The sequence below is a fragment of the Balaenoptera musculus genome, chromosome 5 (assembly GCF_009873245.2).
Source record: "Balaenoptera musculus isolate JJ_BM4_2016_0621 chromosome 5, mBalMus1.pri.v3, whole genome shotgun sequence".
Taxonomy (NCBI): Eukaryota; Metazoa; Chordata; class Mammalia; order Artiodactyla; family Balaenopteridae; genus Balaenoptera; species Balaenoptera musculus.
Window position 1 is genome coordinate 102,566,515 of NC_045789.1, and position 16,218 is coordinate 102,582,732.

General features: G+C 46.8%; 1 protein-coding gene across 4 annotated transcripts in view; it reads left to right on the forward strand.

The window, feature by feature from the left end:
* SLC2A9 (solute carrier family 2 member 9) overlaps window positions 1–16,218 on the forward strand; it is a 192,245-nt gene that overhangs the window by 119,507 nt on the left and 56,520 nt on the right. The window contains exons 8-11 of one of the 4 annotated variants that reach the window (XR_005020012.1): window positions 805–915; window positions 8,016–8,117; window positions 11,796–11,871; window positions 12,064–12,223. Coding sequence is in view for 3 of the 4 variants with exons in the window: in XM_036853257.1 (XP_036709152.1) it covers window positions 805–915; window positions 8,016–8,117; window positions 11,796–11,871; window positions 12,064–12,140 (366 nt within the window). In the remaining variant the exon portion in view is untranslated. Of the gene's footprint in view, window positions 1–804; window positions 916–8,015; window positions 8,118–11,795; window positions 11,872–12,063; window positions 12,603–16,218 lie in introns of those variants that run through there. The other 3 variants (XM_036853257.1, XM_036853255.1, XM_036853256.1) reach the window with 3 other exon arrangements.

The following is a 16,218-nucleotide window of genomic DNA, read 5'->3' on the forward strand; positions in this document are numbered from 1 at the left end:
TTCATCAGTGTCTTATAGTTTTCTGCATACAGGTCTTTTGTCTCCTTAGGTAGGTTTATTCCTAGGTATTTTATTCTTTTTGTTGCAATGGTAAATGGGAGTGTTTCCTTAATTTCTCTTTTGTATTTTTCATCATTAGTGTATAGGAATGCAAGAGATTTCACACAGTCTCCTTCTAACTTCCTGCTCTAGCATCTCAACTGGGGCTTTCATACCATAAGGGTTCTATGTATAGTTATGCAGCTTGTGAGTTGCAGAACTCTCAGGAGCTTCATTCATATTGTACCCATTATAGATTTATTATGACAGTTTCCAGTGGATGACAGTAAAATGTCTTGTGGATCAGGGAACGTATCTAATTCTCACAAAGTTACCATGGGGGCTAAAAGCAGTGCTGTCCTGAGGTCACCTAGTGTCCCAAGAGGGCTGCTGAAGCTCCAGCCATCACATTCACCATCCTGGCAGCAGAAAGGAGGAAGGGCAAAAAAGGGATCACACCTCTTTCATGAAAATCTCCTTTTAAGGAGAATTCCTGGAAGCCTCACCAATATTTCTGTTCATATCTCATTGCCACACTTAGCTGAGCACATTTTGCTCCCAGTAATGTAGACATTCTGTTAGTATTGGAGAAAGGGAAAATGTGGGAGAAAGGAGAAAATAAGCAGTCGGCCAAGCCGCATAGCTCCACCTTATGCCTCTGGATTTAGCAGCTAATCTCAGAGACCACCCTGTACCTGAATTTAATTTAGAAAATAGACGCCTCTCACTGACCCTCCTGCCTTCTTTTTCTCTCCTGCTTTATAGATTTGGTTCTACACCAACAGTATCTTTGGAAAAGCTGGAATCCCTCCGGAAAAGATCCCATACATCACCTTGAGCACAGGTGGCATCGAGATTTTGGCTGCCATCTTCTCTGTGAGTAAACTGAGGGTTATTCCTGAGAACATCATGGGGTGGTAAACAGAGCTGCAGGGACCCCCAGGTAACAAGCGCATGAATTTAAAGAAACATGCCCTTTGTCACTCCGAAGTGTCTGAATTTTGGGAGTTTATAATGCAGTTTATCACTGACGTTTCACCTATCTAGAGAATATTCTTATCTACATCTTGTTTCCCTACTGTCTTCTTTTCAATAAGTAGTTCTTTTCTTTGAACTCTCATTTAGTCCCAAATGACACATTGGGGTGGGCACCCTGTAGAGAGGGCCATATCTCCCTGGGAGTCCAGATCAGAGTCCATGTGAGCCTAAGTTCTGTTGCCATCACTTTAAAACCATTAGCTGTCATCACCACCCCAAACATGTAGGAGTTTGCAAGGCAAAGAAAAGGAGAAAGTACACTCCAGTCCATTGGTCCATCAAGAGGGTAACTTATTAATAAGCAACAGTGTCCAAAAGAAGAGAGATATAGAGCTCATCACTTTTTCTCAACCTTTGATATGTAAAATAAACATATGGGGAGGGGGGGTGGGGGGGATGGATAAAACATTAGGGAATTTCAGAATCTAGCAGAAATTGCAGAGGTTTTGCAAACAGACCTAACTGGAGTAGAATCCTGGCTCTGGAAATTCTTGGCTGTGTGATGTTGGACAATGCAATCAACCTCTCTGGTCTTTGGTTTCACCCTTTATGAGCTATTCCTATGTCTTCTACCTTGACCTTTTATTTCCACTCTTGCTCACTGATTTGCACTGACAAGATTGACGCCAGTGCAAACAGGCAGAGGCTTCCAAGTGTATTTCTGACTCATTTCTGAAAGAACACATTATTTTGTTCCCTGCTCTTAATGGGGCATTCTAACAAGATGCTTTTAAAAACGGATGTCATAAGAGTGTCGAGACCCGATGTTCTGCCTCCCTCTTCCACTCACAGTCTTTTGTTAGAGGGACAATATCTTGATGTTTCACAATCTGGAAGTTTCTCAAAATTCTTGTCTTGAGTTATAGACTCTACCCAATTGTTGTTATTAATTTTTACATTGATCAGCAGGAAATCACAGTCAGTCTGGAATGAAAGTCATGGGGAATTTACAGCGTTTGTTTTTTGGATTTTCCCTTTTTTGTTTGTTTTTTTTTGGTAAAGTATTTTGTTATGAGAAATCAGCATGAGCTCATTAGGGTAAATTTGTAAAATACAGAAAATAGAAACAAAGAAGAAATCGCCTACAATCATACTATCCACATAAGTTTGGCAAAATCTCTCCTTGTGTTTTCTTTTTTTTAAAAATAAATGTTATGTATTTATTTTTGTCTGCGTTGGGTCTTCGTAGCTGCACGCAGGCTTTCTCTAGTTGCGGCGAGCAGGGGCTACCCTTCATTGCGACGCGTGGGCTTCTTATTGCGGTGGCTTCTCTTGTTGCGGAGCACAGGCTCTAGGTGTGCGGGCTTCAGTAGTTGTGCCTCACAGGCTCTAGAGCGCAGGCTCAGTAGTTGTGGTACACGGGCTTAGTTGCTCTGCTATTGATTATACATCATGAACAAATCCCAAAAGCATATTGATGACCATTATGGAACTCTCATCTAATCTAGACTAATCTAATCTAAACTGATGGAAAGCATATCAGTGGTTTCTTGGGGCCAGGGAACTTTGGAGGGACAAGGGAACTTTGAAGTGACAGAAATGTTCTGTATCTTGTTGTGGTCAGGGTTTTATGGGTGGAGAAATCTGTCAGAACCTTCCAAACTGCACAGTTAAAACAGGTCCATTTTACTGAATCAAATACACATCAATCTAACAAACCAAAAACAAAAAGGTTTTACCATTATTATTCCACCACTGGTCCTAGCACTGTGGGGTGGGCAGTAGGTACAGGTAAATGGCTGCTGAATGGATGACAAACCTTGGCTCAAGACGGACTTTCTTGGAAGCATCAGGAGGCTGACAGTTCATCCCCAGCTGACACCAGTAACCTTCAGAGGCTGCTGTTCACCTTGAGTTCATGTCTTCACTCATGATTCAATGTCGAGTGGAAATACCGTGTTTACTCTAATCCCTTTTGACAGGCTGCACTTCAGTGCTATTTAAAGGAGGAAGAGAGCCCTGGAGACTGACCCTGTTTCTCACTAGGATGGAGAGGGTTGTTGCCATCTCTTCTTTCTCTTTCACAGTCATTGCCTTGGCGTCTTCCCAGACCATATTTACAAACTGTTTCCAAATCAAAGACACTGTTTCCAGCTTTACTTTGGCTCAGGTTAGTGGATCATGCAGGGACGTTAGTGACACGAAACAGCCAATTCCCCCGCCAAAGCGCTCGAATGTTGGCACCATGGTGTGAGACAGTGGTTCTCACTGGTCTGTGTTTGGGGCACAATTTCTGACTCTGAAATCAGTGTTGATGCCTTTAAAGAAGCTAAAACAAACAAAAAATAAAAACCCAAAAAAAAAAAAAAAAAAAAAAAACACCCAATACACTGAAATCAGTAACAAGTTCAGCGTGACAGTGCAATACACGTCAATCTCAGTGTAGCAACCTCAGTGTCTCCTGAAGACTGTGACGGTTGTCATGATAATGTCTCTAGTCACTTCTGCGCTCTGTCTCTGGGTACACTAACTGAACCCCCTAAGATATTTATGAGATGAAGCCCCCAAATGGTCCAGTTATGAGCAGGCTTCATTTCCAGTGCTAGCTTAACTCTGAGCTCAGCCCCATTAACCGTAAGAATGGCTATGACATCCTTAGATTGTAGCAGAAACAGATTATACACAGTGATGAAAATTTGCCAGTGCAGGTATTGGAAATCATTGATGATCAGGAAAAAGTAAAGATTTGTGGCTCAGGGAATAGGAATTTGCATCTCTGAGTTTTAGCTAAGTCTATCTTTTACTCTCTTTTTAAAAAAATTTTAAAAGCTCATTGTAGAAAAATTGGAAGTGACTGAAAAATAACAAGTAAAATCACAGTCACACATTATTCCCCCAACCAGAATTTGCCATTACAAACTATTTTTGCATATATTTTTCTAGAATGTATTAGTTTCACATAACTGTAATTTACAAAACTGTATATGTCTATACAGCTTTATGCCCTGCTCTTTTCACCTAAAATTATACACTGAAGATTTTTCTATGTTATTTTAAATTCTTTTAAAATATGTGAATCCCTACATAATTATCATCTGGATGTTCCAGAATTTATTTAACCAATTCAGTTGTTGGACTTCTAGATTGTTTCTATTTCCTCATTAGTATAAATAACACTGCGATGAAGATCTTTGTCCACAAATTTTTGACCAAATATCTATTTCCTTAGGATAAATACCCAAAAGGTGAATGACTGAGTCCAAGAGCATAGATATTTTTCAGCCATCCCTGTGGTGTGAGAGAGCATTCATTCCACTTCCTTATCTCTGAAGAGCTCTGAGTGACTTTTGACAAATTCCATAATCTCTCTGGGACTCTGATCCTGGTGTCCCCGACCTTCTCCATCCCCACCTCCCAAGGGTCCAGCTTCCCACCATGTTTCTCTGGCCCTGGCAGCCCCTATCAGGGCCTCACCTTTGATTGGACTCAAGTCATGAAAACTTGGAGAGGAGAGATGACTTAGATGCATTCCCTTCTTTCTCTCTAGAACTTTCCCAGCAACTGCTAATCTTTGCTTCCTCCATGGCTCTCACTGGGCCTGGCTTTCCATGGAGTAAACTTACCATCCTCATCATCCTTCTCCTCTGCGAAATGAGAACTGTCATACTTATCTTACAAAGATCAACCTTCACTCCATCAGCAAACGCTGGCTCCACACTTGCCAGGTGATCTTCTAGGTTCTGGGGAAACAAAGATGAAGCTCCTGACCTTCAAGTGAGGGAGATGGTCAGGGTGCAGGGAGGAGGGTGCCGGGCACCCAGATGCAACCGTGCACTCTTACGAAGTGGTGCTTTGTCTATTCTGCTTGGGAAAATGTTAATGTCTTCTTACAAACCAGAAGAGACTGTAGATGATGCCAGCTCTGCCTTCTATCATCCGTGTGACCTTAAACAAGTTCCCAAAGCCTCTGTCTCTCAATTTCTTTACCTGTAAAATCAGACAAATAACAGAACCTACTTATTTTTTAATTTTTAAAAATTTTTACCGAAGGATAGTTGATTTACAATGTTGTGTTAGTTTCTGATGTATAGCAAAGGGATTCAGTTATACATATACATTCTTCTTCATATTCTTTTCCATTATAGTTTATTACAGGATATCGAACATAGTTCCCTGTGCTATATATACAGTAGGACCTTTTTGTTTATCTATTTTATCTGTTGTAGTTTGTATCTGCTAATCCCAAACTCCTAATTTATCCCTCTCCCACCCCCTTTCCCCTTTGGTAATCATAAATTTGTTTTCTACGTCTGTGGGTCTGTTTCTGTTTTGTATATAAATTCATTTGTATTATTTTTTACGTTCCACATATAAGTGATACCATATAGTATTTGTCTTTCTCTGTCTGACTTACTTCACTTAGCACGATAATCTCTAGGTCCATCAGTGTTGCTGCAAATGGCATTATTTAATTTTTTTATGACTGAGTAATGTTCCATTTTATATATATATATATATGATATACATATATATATACACATCACATCTTCTTTATCCATTCATCTGTCGATGGACACTTAGGTTGCTTCCATGTCTTGGCTATTGTAAATAGTGCTGCAATGAACACTAGGGTGCATGTATCTTTTGGATTATAGTTTTGTTACAAGTATATGCCCAGGAATGGGATTCCTGGATCATGTGATAGTTCCATTTTTAGTTTTCTGAGGAACTTCCATACTGTGTTCTATAGTGGCTGCACCAATTTACATTCCCACCAACAGTGTAGGAGGGTAACAGAACCTACTTCATAAAGTTGTAGTGACGGTTAAATGAATTGACACATGGAAGGTATTTAATGAATGCAGCACCTGCCACATAACAGGTACTTGGCAAATGACCATCAGCTATGATCACCCACACTAACCCACCGTCATCAAAAAAGAGGAGTAATGAAGACACAGAAGCATTGACTGACTTGCTCAAGGCCACACGGCCTGTTAGAGGCAGGAGCTGGGACCAGACCCCAGGTCCCACCTTGACTGCAAGACTTGTTCTTGCAAATCTCCTGCCATTCTTCAGAAGCCCGGGTTGTTCTCAAGCCTATTTCAGGCACCATGAGTTCTTTGCCTCTGATCTCACAGCTTCACTGCAAAGGCAGGGTCATCATTTGCATTTTCCAAGTAGGGAAACAGGCTTGGAGAAGCTAAGTCAACTGTCCTGGGAACAGAGACCCTACGGGGCAGAGCAGGGACTTGAACCCAGACCTGCCCATTTCAGGCCCACAAGCCTCTGGACACCACCTGTGCTCTGCTCTGTTGGGTCAGGTGTCAAGAAGGCCAAGTTTAGACACGTGGGTCCACCCTGCCTCCCTGGGCGGCAGGGGGAAAACCTTGCCAAGGGAAAGTCATGGATGTTTTTTGAGACATGTAGCCGTCATCCAGGCTTGTTGTCCTCCCAAGCCCCTCCCGGGCACTCAGCAAGCCAGCAGAGCGGTGCCCACTCACCCCTCAGTGCCCATTGCACCAGCAGGACAGCAGCCCAGGCTGAGCCCAGGGAGAGCGTGCCCAGCTGGCTTCCCCTTGCCTGCCTTTTCCAGAGCAGGGCATGAGGAAAGAGGGAAAGAGGAAAAGGAGGAGGGCTCTAGGCTTCCTGCAGCAGGACTCCTTTAGCGAGAGACCCCGAGGCTTTGGGGCGGGATGGCGACAGTTCTTCTCTATGTTCTGGCTTTTGAACCGTCATCTGAAGCTGGTAGACAGCAGAGGCACTGGTCTGGCGTCGTGGCCCCCAGCAGTGTCACTGCTTCCCTTTGTCCAAGCCAGATCACTCACTTGACCAGGGTTTTCCAGCCTCCAAGCCTTTGCTCCCTGCCTCTCTGCCTGCTGTTGCCTCCTCCAGGAAGCCTTGCCTGATTGCCCAGTTGAGAAAAGCCATAGATTTTTATTTAGATGTCCTGAGTTTAATTTCTCTCTCTCTGTCTGTCTCTCCATCTCTCTCTCTCTCTCTCCCCCTCTCTCTTCCCCTTAATGATGTCTGTGTGATGGCCACTGAGTTACTTCACCTCTCTGATCTTCAATGTTCTCTTTCTGTGAAATGGGGGTAGGAGGGATGAGGAGGGGAGGGCACCTGACATCGGAAGACTTACTATGTGTTTTGAACACAGTCTCTTATTAACCTGTGCACACCTTCCAGACAGTTTTGTTGGAGGGTATTTTGTCCTCCTTTCACAGGTAAAGGCCCTGGGGCTCTGAGGGGGGGAAGTCACATGTCAAATTTCACACATCTGGAAAGTGTAGACCCAGGATATAAGCCCCAGGCTGCCTGTCTCTGAGACTCAGATAGGATCACGATGTTCCAGGGCCATTGGCATTTGAAGGAGCTCCGTGAAGAGCCTGTCCTTACCTGCCTGAGAGGGAGACACGGGGCAGCCGGCTGGAGGCCAGTGACAGCACTGTGGCTGCAGGAAGCTGGGTCGGGGGACATGGCTTCAGGGGCTGCAGTCACCTGGGCTTCCCAGTATCACACCCAGAGTGAAGCTGAGCCACCCAGGCACAGGCAGCGTGGAAAACGACAGAACCTTCTCTGCCCACTCCCCCGCACCCAGGGCTTCCCCCCAAGTCTGCCCCCGGAACACCCACGACACGCGGCATAAAGGATGGAAAGAGTTTAACTTCCACCCGCTGGATCCAAAGGTGGGGGAAGAGCGGGGCGACCACATCTCTTCTGAGGACAAGCCCGCCCTCCCCAGTGAGGAAGATTGGGGCGAAGGTGACTGTATCAGCACATTGCCGGTGCTCAAGAGCTGTGACTTTCTTCTCCCTCCCTTTTTTCCGTTCTCGTAAAGATCATTCCTCTGTCTGTGGCAGGGTAGGAAGTGGCCAAGCGCCTCCAGGTCAGAGCCATCCTTTAACAACGACCCCAGTGCAGTTCCAAGCATCATGGTCCCCTTCGCTCGCTGCTAGAAGGGGAGTAGTAACCGTCTCTCTCTGACCCTGACCTAGGGCTTGGTCATCGAGCGCATGGGGCGGAGACCCCTCCTCATTGGTGGCTTTGGGCTGATGACCCTCTTCTTTGGGATCCTCACCGTCACGCTGACGCTGCAGGTGAGAGGATGTGTCTGTCGCTCCCCAAGGGAGGACAGCATGGGCATGGCTTCTGGCTTCGTGCTCCGGGACCTTCAGCTTGGGAAGTCCATACAGTCTACAGACGACTCTTGTAATGCAGAGTTCCCAAGGGCATCTCAGCTCTGAAGCTGCTGGGTACCCTTGGGGAGGGGGTTTAGTAATGGGTCCTTGAACTGGGGGGATAAGAGACATGACTTCTGGTCCTGTCGCTGCCACTAATGAGCTGTGTGATCTCGGGCAAGATATGTCCCCTCCTGAGCCTCAGTTTACCCATCTGTGGAATAGAAGAGATAGCGCTAGATGACTCCTGAGATGCCTCTTGCAACTCTCACATTCCAGCTCAGGGTGGCTGGCACTGCCGTATGAGGCACCTTCACAATTGTCACATCGATACCTGGGGGTACCAGCAGGGGCTCTGAGGCCAGACCGCCGGGTGGGAATCCTGGCTTTCCCACTTACTCTCCATGAAACTTTTGGCAAGTCACTTAACCTCTCTGCTCCTTGGGGCCCCATGTCTAAAATGGGACAGTTATCCCTATATCCAGGGGTATCGTGAGGGTTAAATGGGAAATGCACTTACAGTACTTGGAACAGTGCCTGGAGCATAATAATCGCTCAGTGAATGTATATTTGGGGGATGGATGGATCCAAAGCTAATTCTTATGAAAGTGGTATTTTTTTTCCTTTAATGGTGATGAGGAAACCGAGGCATATATCTAAATGAATAAGCTGCCCAAGGTTTCACAGCTGGTGAATGGCAGAGCTGGGATCAGACCCCAGGATCTTGGGGTTTCTTCTGCTCCCCGCACTGCTCAAGGCAGCCTGCATTAATTGAGCACTTACTCGGTGCCTCGAGCCCATCTAGGGGAAGCATGATGCAAGGTCACAGTGGTCAATAAAACTTTGCATTTTTCAAAAACAAATCCCTAAATGGAGAGTTGCACGTGTTGGTCATCTGCCAAAGGTCTCAATGTCCCCCACATCTTTAGAAAAAGGCAATATTACAGTAGTTCCCCTACATATGAACGAGTTCTGTTCCGAGAGCACGTTTGTAAGTACAGTTTGTTCGTAAGTCCAACAAAGTTAGCCTACGTACCCAACTAACACAATCGGCTATATAGTACTGTACTGTAACATATTTATAATACTTTTCACACAAATAATACATGAAAAACAAACAAACAAAAAATAAAGAAAACATTTTTAAGCTTATGGTACAGTACCTTGAAAAGTACAGTAGTACAGTACAATAGCTGGTATCCAGGGGCTGGCCTCGAGCGAACAGGCAAGAAGAGTTACTGACTGGAGGAGGGAGAGGAGGTGGGAGATGGTAGAGCTGAAGGATCGTCAGCAATAGGAGACAGAGGGCAAGCGGCAATTTCACTCATGCCTGACGTTGGTGGCACATGTTCGGGTTCCTTGCTGGATTCAATTCTACCTACCCTCTTGAAAAAACAATCCAGTGATGTCTGAGTAGTGCTGCACCAACTACATCACCACTGCTTTTACGCTTGCTTCTGGACATCCTGGGTTTGAAATAAAGAAACTGTACAACTGTACTCTATCCAGTACTATACAGTAAATTACACAAAAGCACAACCACTTGTAGAGGATGCACACACGTGACAATGTACGCCAGACACGTGAACTACCTTACGTGATTAGACATGTGAAAGCACGTTCCCAACTTTGTAAGTTCACAACTTGAAGGTTCGTATGTATGGGACTTAACTGTGGTGTGCTGGTGTCTGACAGGCAGTAGCTTGTCCTTCAGAAAGGAGGTGCTGACCAGGCAGGAGCTGGAAACTTCTCCCTTGGGTGATGTGCTGGCAGAAACCTTCCTTCCCAACCGCCAGACAGGGTTGTCCCGGGCAGGGAGCGTCACAGGCTGGATGTTCCGGGTCACTGTCTTTCTGCAGCATGTGTCAGATGTCAGAAGGGCCGCCGGGAGCACATGGGCCCCTCTAGGCCTCACCTCACGAGGTTTCAGAGCACTTCCCTGCTCAGGTGCCCTCATCTTCCCTGTCCCCGCAGCCCTGTTCCCCAGCAGCCCCCCAAAGAGCCTGGCCCTGCCCTCTTTGTTCAGCTGGCCTCTCTGCTTTCCAGACTCAGGAAACCCTGGCTGCCTCCTGGATACCTCTTCCTCCAGGAAGCCTTCCCCTAACCCATCTCTGAGTGAGGTGCCCCCCTCTGTCTTCCCAGGGATCCAGGGGCAGCCCTGCAACATCACTTATCACACAGCCGGGCTTTCACTGTTGAACCATCTCTCTCCCTCCCGATGGACAGTGAGGTGTGTGGGTGAGGACGATGCCCATTTGTACATTCCCACCTCCCAACGTGGCATCCACGGGGAGCTTGGAGCAATCTGCCAAATGGATGGAAGGATGGATGCGTGGACAGATGGATGGATGGATGATGGTGCAGCAGAGAGCTATACAGTGCAAGAGCCTGCGGGGCTCCTGCCAACCCTAGACCCTCCTGCAGCAGGAGCTGGTGGACTTGGCATGGAAGGGCCGCTCTCTCCCCTCTCCCCCTGCCCTCCGCTCTGGATGTTTGCACTGTGCTCTCCCGTGCGTCCGAGCGCTTGCCCATGGGGAGGCCTCTCCTAGAATGCCTTTCCTTTCCTTTTCCTCTTGCCTGACTTCGACTCAGCCTTCAAAGGTGAGTGCAGACCCCTCCCCTCCCCGAGTCTCTCTAGACTGCGTTCAGGTGCCCCGGCACCTCACCCACCGTGTCCCAGCGCGGCTGACACCCTGTTCTAACCATCAGCCCTCCAGTCCGCTAGAGCAGAGGCGATTTCCTAAACACCTCCCCAGCCAGCGTGAAGCCATCCCCACTCGCTAGGCAAGGGGCAGCCCCTCCAAGCGTACTTAATGATGCAAGTTAACTCATCTCACACCTTGCCAGGACGGCAGAGGGAGAAAGGTAGTGTTTTGCAGGATAATTGGGATTGACTGAGAGAAAAATTTTTTTAATTAATTAATTGATTTTATTTTACTATTTTATTTATTTTATTTTTGGCTGCGTTGGGTCTTCATTGCTGCGTGCGGGCTTTCTCTAGTTGTGGAGAGCGGGGGCTACTCTTCGTTGTGGTGCGCAGGCTTCCCATTGAGGTGTCTTCACTTGTTGCGGAGCACGGGCTCTAGGCGCACGGGCTTCAGTAGTTGTGGCTCGCAGGCTCAGTAGTTGTGGTGCACGGGCTTAGTTGCTCCGCGGCATGTGGGATCTTCCCGGACCAGGGCTTGAACCCGTGTCCCCTGCACTGGCAGACGGATTCTTAACCACTGCGCCACCAGGGAAGCCCAAGAGAAAATCTTTTAAATGTGAAATTGCCTGTAAGAATTTCTCATATTGCCTGCTTCCGACTAAGCACTCAATCAGTGTTAGTTATTCATTTATTTAGCACCCACTGTATGCTGGGACTATGCCAACTGCTTCACCGGCATCATCTCATCTCACTCTGACATCTGTAACATAGGCGGATGGGATGGCTGAAGGGTTATCATTATCCCCATTTTATGGACGCTGAAACTGGGGTTCAGAGATGTAAAGTGAGCTGCCTCAGGTCATGCAGATGGACTGAGGAGGAGCTGGGGTGGGTACCAGGTCCTCCAGCACAGCTGCCTCCTCACCTGCCCAACGGCTGCTCTCTTGCAGGACCACGCACCCTGGATCCCTTACCTGAGTATCGTGTGCATTCTGGGCATTATCGCCGCCTTCTGCAGCGGGCCAGGTAAGGCGCCCCTCCTTCCTCACATGCCAGCCCAGGGACTCATGGCACCACCAGGGTGGGGTGTTCTTATTGTACGGATAGAGAGCTCGGGGTCTGGGGAGGGGCAAGGGCCACTGGGAGTGGAGGGGGAGGGGAGAGTCCCCATCGATTTAAATGCAGTGACCGCCTTGGTTTCCATCCAACCGATGGTAGGTAACAGGCTCACTCAACGATGCATAGACGGTAACATGCAACAACACAGCAACCATGAACAGCTGCGAGAGCTGTGAGCCAGATTCACTAGTTTGGGATGAATCGAAGATACTCAAGTTACCGTCTGTGCCCACAGAGAAGCTACAGTTTAGTATGGAAGGTATAATGATAGTTATAATAATAATGGTAACGTCTAAGATTTATTCATCACTGATTATGTACCATGCTCGGCCAAGCACTTGATGTGTGTTAACTCGTTTAAGGCTCGTGACCGCTCTAGAGAAGCCAGATGGGAAGGTACTTGCACAGAGCAAGCAGCGATGGAATTGCCCACCCCCCAGGCCCTAACCACCACCTTACACTGTACCTGCCTGAGTATGGAGTCTGGAGTACTCTGAGCCTCAGTTTACCCACGACCCACCTTCAGCCCCAGCTCTGCCATTTCCCTAGTGGGCAAGTCCTCTGCTCTCCTAGGGCCTCAGTTTCCTCATCTCTCCAATGGCCAGGGGAGGTGGGACTGAGGGCCCTGCCACCCCCAGCTGGGGGTCTGTGTCCCACAGGGGCCCAGTCAGAGGCTGCGCTGGGGCTGGGAAGATGGTGCGGGGCAGGTCTGAGGACTGTACAGATCTCTCCAGGAAGCACTGCTGTGGTTCTGATTTGTTTTGGTTTTTGTGTTGATGAAAACAACAAGTTTCTATCAGAACAAATGGACCCAAATTTCTCTCTCTCCCTCTGCACTTTTGATTTTCATGGGCCGTCATGTTCCGAAGCCTGTCACATTTGTCCCCAGCCACGACAACAGACGGTTGTAATGAGATGGTGGAGAGGGCCGTGGAATGACTGGGGGAGGGCGTCAGGCACGCACACCTGTGTGCACACACATACACGCGCACGCACACACACATACACACACTGTGCTGTGATGATGAGATGGCCAGAGGAAGAAGGCACCTTCCGGGGGGGCAGCTAATAACAGGAGGACAAACAAGGAGCCCACGTTGCAGTTAAAGGAGATTCAAGCAGGGAATGTGCTCAGTCCCACGGGGTCTCCGCACCACCAGCTCCACGGGCAGCAGTCACGTCGGTACCCCTGGAGGTGGGTGGCCAGCGGCCCCGTGCAAGGCCTGGGGACACTGGGGAGGAAACCCAGGGGGACAGTCTCTGCTCTCACGGAGCTCATAGGCTGGTGTGGCCATCTTCCGGGGATGTCACCTGCCCAGTGAGGCCTGTCCTGACCACCTAGTATACATGCACAAACACATACACACTCACATGTATACACACACACACGTGCCCACACGTGTATACACAAACACACACATACAAGTATACACAAACACATACACATACAATACACACAAGGATACACATACACACATGCACACACGTACACATGTGCACACACATGCCATAGTCACACACATACACACGCATACTCTCGATCACATCATCCTGGTTTACTTCCTTCACAGCATCTTTCACTGGCTCATCTCCGTACTGTATCCTCATCTGTTTAATACAGGGATTGGCAATCTTTTTGTGCCAAGGGCAAGACAGTAAAGATTTTACAGTCCACACAGCTTCTGTGGCCACTCTGCAGCTCTGCAATGGTAGTGTAAACACAGCCACAGACAGTGAGTAAATGAAGGCTGACATGGCTGTGTTCCAAGAAAACTTTATTCACAGGAGCAGGTGGTGGGCTGGATGTGGCCTGTGGGCTGTAGTCTGCTGATGCCTGCTTAATGTGTCTCCCCCCAGCTAGAAAATAAGCTCCATGAAAGGGCATTGTGTGTGGTTCATTATCTTCTCCTGAGAACCCTTCTAAGAGGGAGACAAGGGAGAGCACCCCAAAAGTGATTTGGTTAAACCCAGAGGCAGTGGCGTAGGTCTTCCCTGGCCCCATCCTGCTCCTGGCCCAGTCCTGGCCTCCCTCATAATGGCATTCGGGCGTTAACCTCTCTTGATCACGCTGGATGTCTGAATACACGTCATCCCTGCTCTGCACAGTAGTCTTGATATTAGGATTAATTGCTCCCATTTACAAATGACGAAACTGAAACCCAGAGAGGTTACAGTGTCCCCTAACATGAACCAGCTGGTAAGTGCTGGAGTCAAGATTTGAACCAGGTCTTTAAAAACCTGTGCTCTCTCTACCCCATTGCAAAGAATAAGAATTCACAGCCATGCACTGCTCTGAGCTTTTCCAGCACATTCCCTCTGTCCCCTGATCTAGTCCTCACACCAGTTCTCTGATAATAATAACATTTATTGAGCACTTACTATGCTCCAGGCCCTGTTCTAATGCTTTCTCATAAACATACGCTGTGAATATAAGATAACACAGAGTCAGACTGTCAAAAGAAAATCACAACAATCAGAGATTTTACTCAGAATCAAACTTTACTAATAATTCTTAGGTCATCGTAAGACCCAGGTGAAGACTGAAGCCATCAACACAGCTCCCCAGATTCCTCCTTGCATGTTAGAGTGCACTCTGGCCTGGATTAAACTTGTGAGGTCTCTGAATAAAACATGCAGGGCAACACTTACATACAGGAAGTATTTTATTCATGAAGCATATTCATTTTATACTTTGATAATTACACAGCTGACACTGACACTATTTTCTAGTGGACTATATCCATAGCTATACATTCCATTCTAAATAGACCAGGTGTAGCCTCCTAAAAGCATTTTGTACATAAGGACTCTCTTATCTTTCTGCTAGAAAATACCATTATGAGGTTGGCTTAGCAAGTTTACAAACAGAATGGACCAGGTCATTTCTTTTTCTTTCTTTCCTCTCTTCCTATCCCAGTTGATAGAAGATGAATTACAGGTAAGCTGCAAAACCTTTCCTTCCCAAACTAATTTTATTCCCATTTTATAGATGAAAAAAAAACAAAGATCATATTGATTAAGTCATTTTCCCCAAGTCACACAGCTAAGAGACAAGTGCTAGATTGGAATCTACACCATCTTGTTCTAGGACCTGCAGTCTTAACTCTGATCTATGCATGTGGTCAATACTCATTGGCTGTTTGCTAAAAGGTGCGTGGAGTTAGGCCCATTTTGAGATTGACTTGCAAGACTGACACAAAGAATTTGGGATAAGAGGGGAAGCTTCTGTTTTTATCTTCTTAGGATGGGTCTACTCTGGATCATTGTGAATCAGTCCTGTTTGTGTCTACACAGAAAGGTATAATGTTGCCATTCGTATCTAGTTGTCAGATGTCTGTGGCTGAAGATGAAATCAGAGCATTTTGATTTTCATGGTTTCCAGCTGTTCTTGCTTCAAATATCATCTGTACACAGAGATCAGGAGCAGTCTTTCTTCTTTGTCTCTTGAACTCAGATACCTAAATCACAGCTCTTCGTGTTGAAACAGAGGCCGTGCTGACACACGCAGAGCTTCACAATGAACTGAGGCAGAACAGAGAATTGGGATGATTTCAGAGCTGGCAGGGGACCTCAGATATCTTTTGGCAGATGAGGAGCTGTGTCCAGGAGCTGGGATGAATTAGAACTAAGGCATCCCAAGTTCATGAAAGAACAGAAAGGTTTTCAGTCCAGTTATTCATTGGAAGTTCAAGTCCCATCTATGGTTTCCCTGCCAGGAAGTCCTCCAACCATGAGTTGATTGCTTCCATTGACGGGGAACTCACTACCTTACAAAACAAACAATGCTGTGGTCCAGGGTCAGGGAGCTACAGCCTGTGAGCCAAATCTGGCCCATGGCCTGTTTTGTATGACCCACAAGCAAAGAATGGCTTTTACATTTTAAAAGGAAAACAAGAAGAATGCATGACAGAGACCACAGGCAGTGGCCTAAAAGTGTAATATATTTCCTATCTGACCTTTTTCAGAAAAAGTTTGCTGTTCCCTCTAGAGTCCCTCAATTCTGAGATTTGGAAGAAGGGAGAATGAGGTAGCTTATGAGGGAGGGAAAGACTAATTTCCATACAGCAGGAAAAGCCAGCGAAAATGCCAGAATGTAAAAGGAAGTTAATGGCAAAGGAACAACAAATAACCCAGCAGGGCCAGAGCAGTGGTCCTCAAACATTGCTAAATCACCTGGCAAGCTTCTAAAAGTCCTGATGGCCAGGCTGCATCCACAGCCAACCAAACCCTAATCTGGAGGTGGGACCTAGGCCA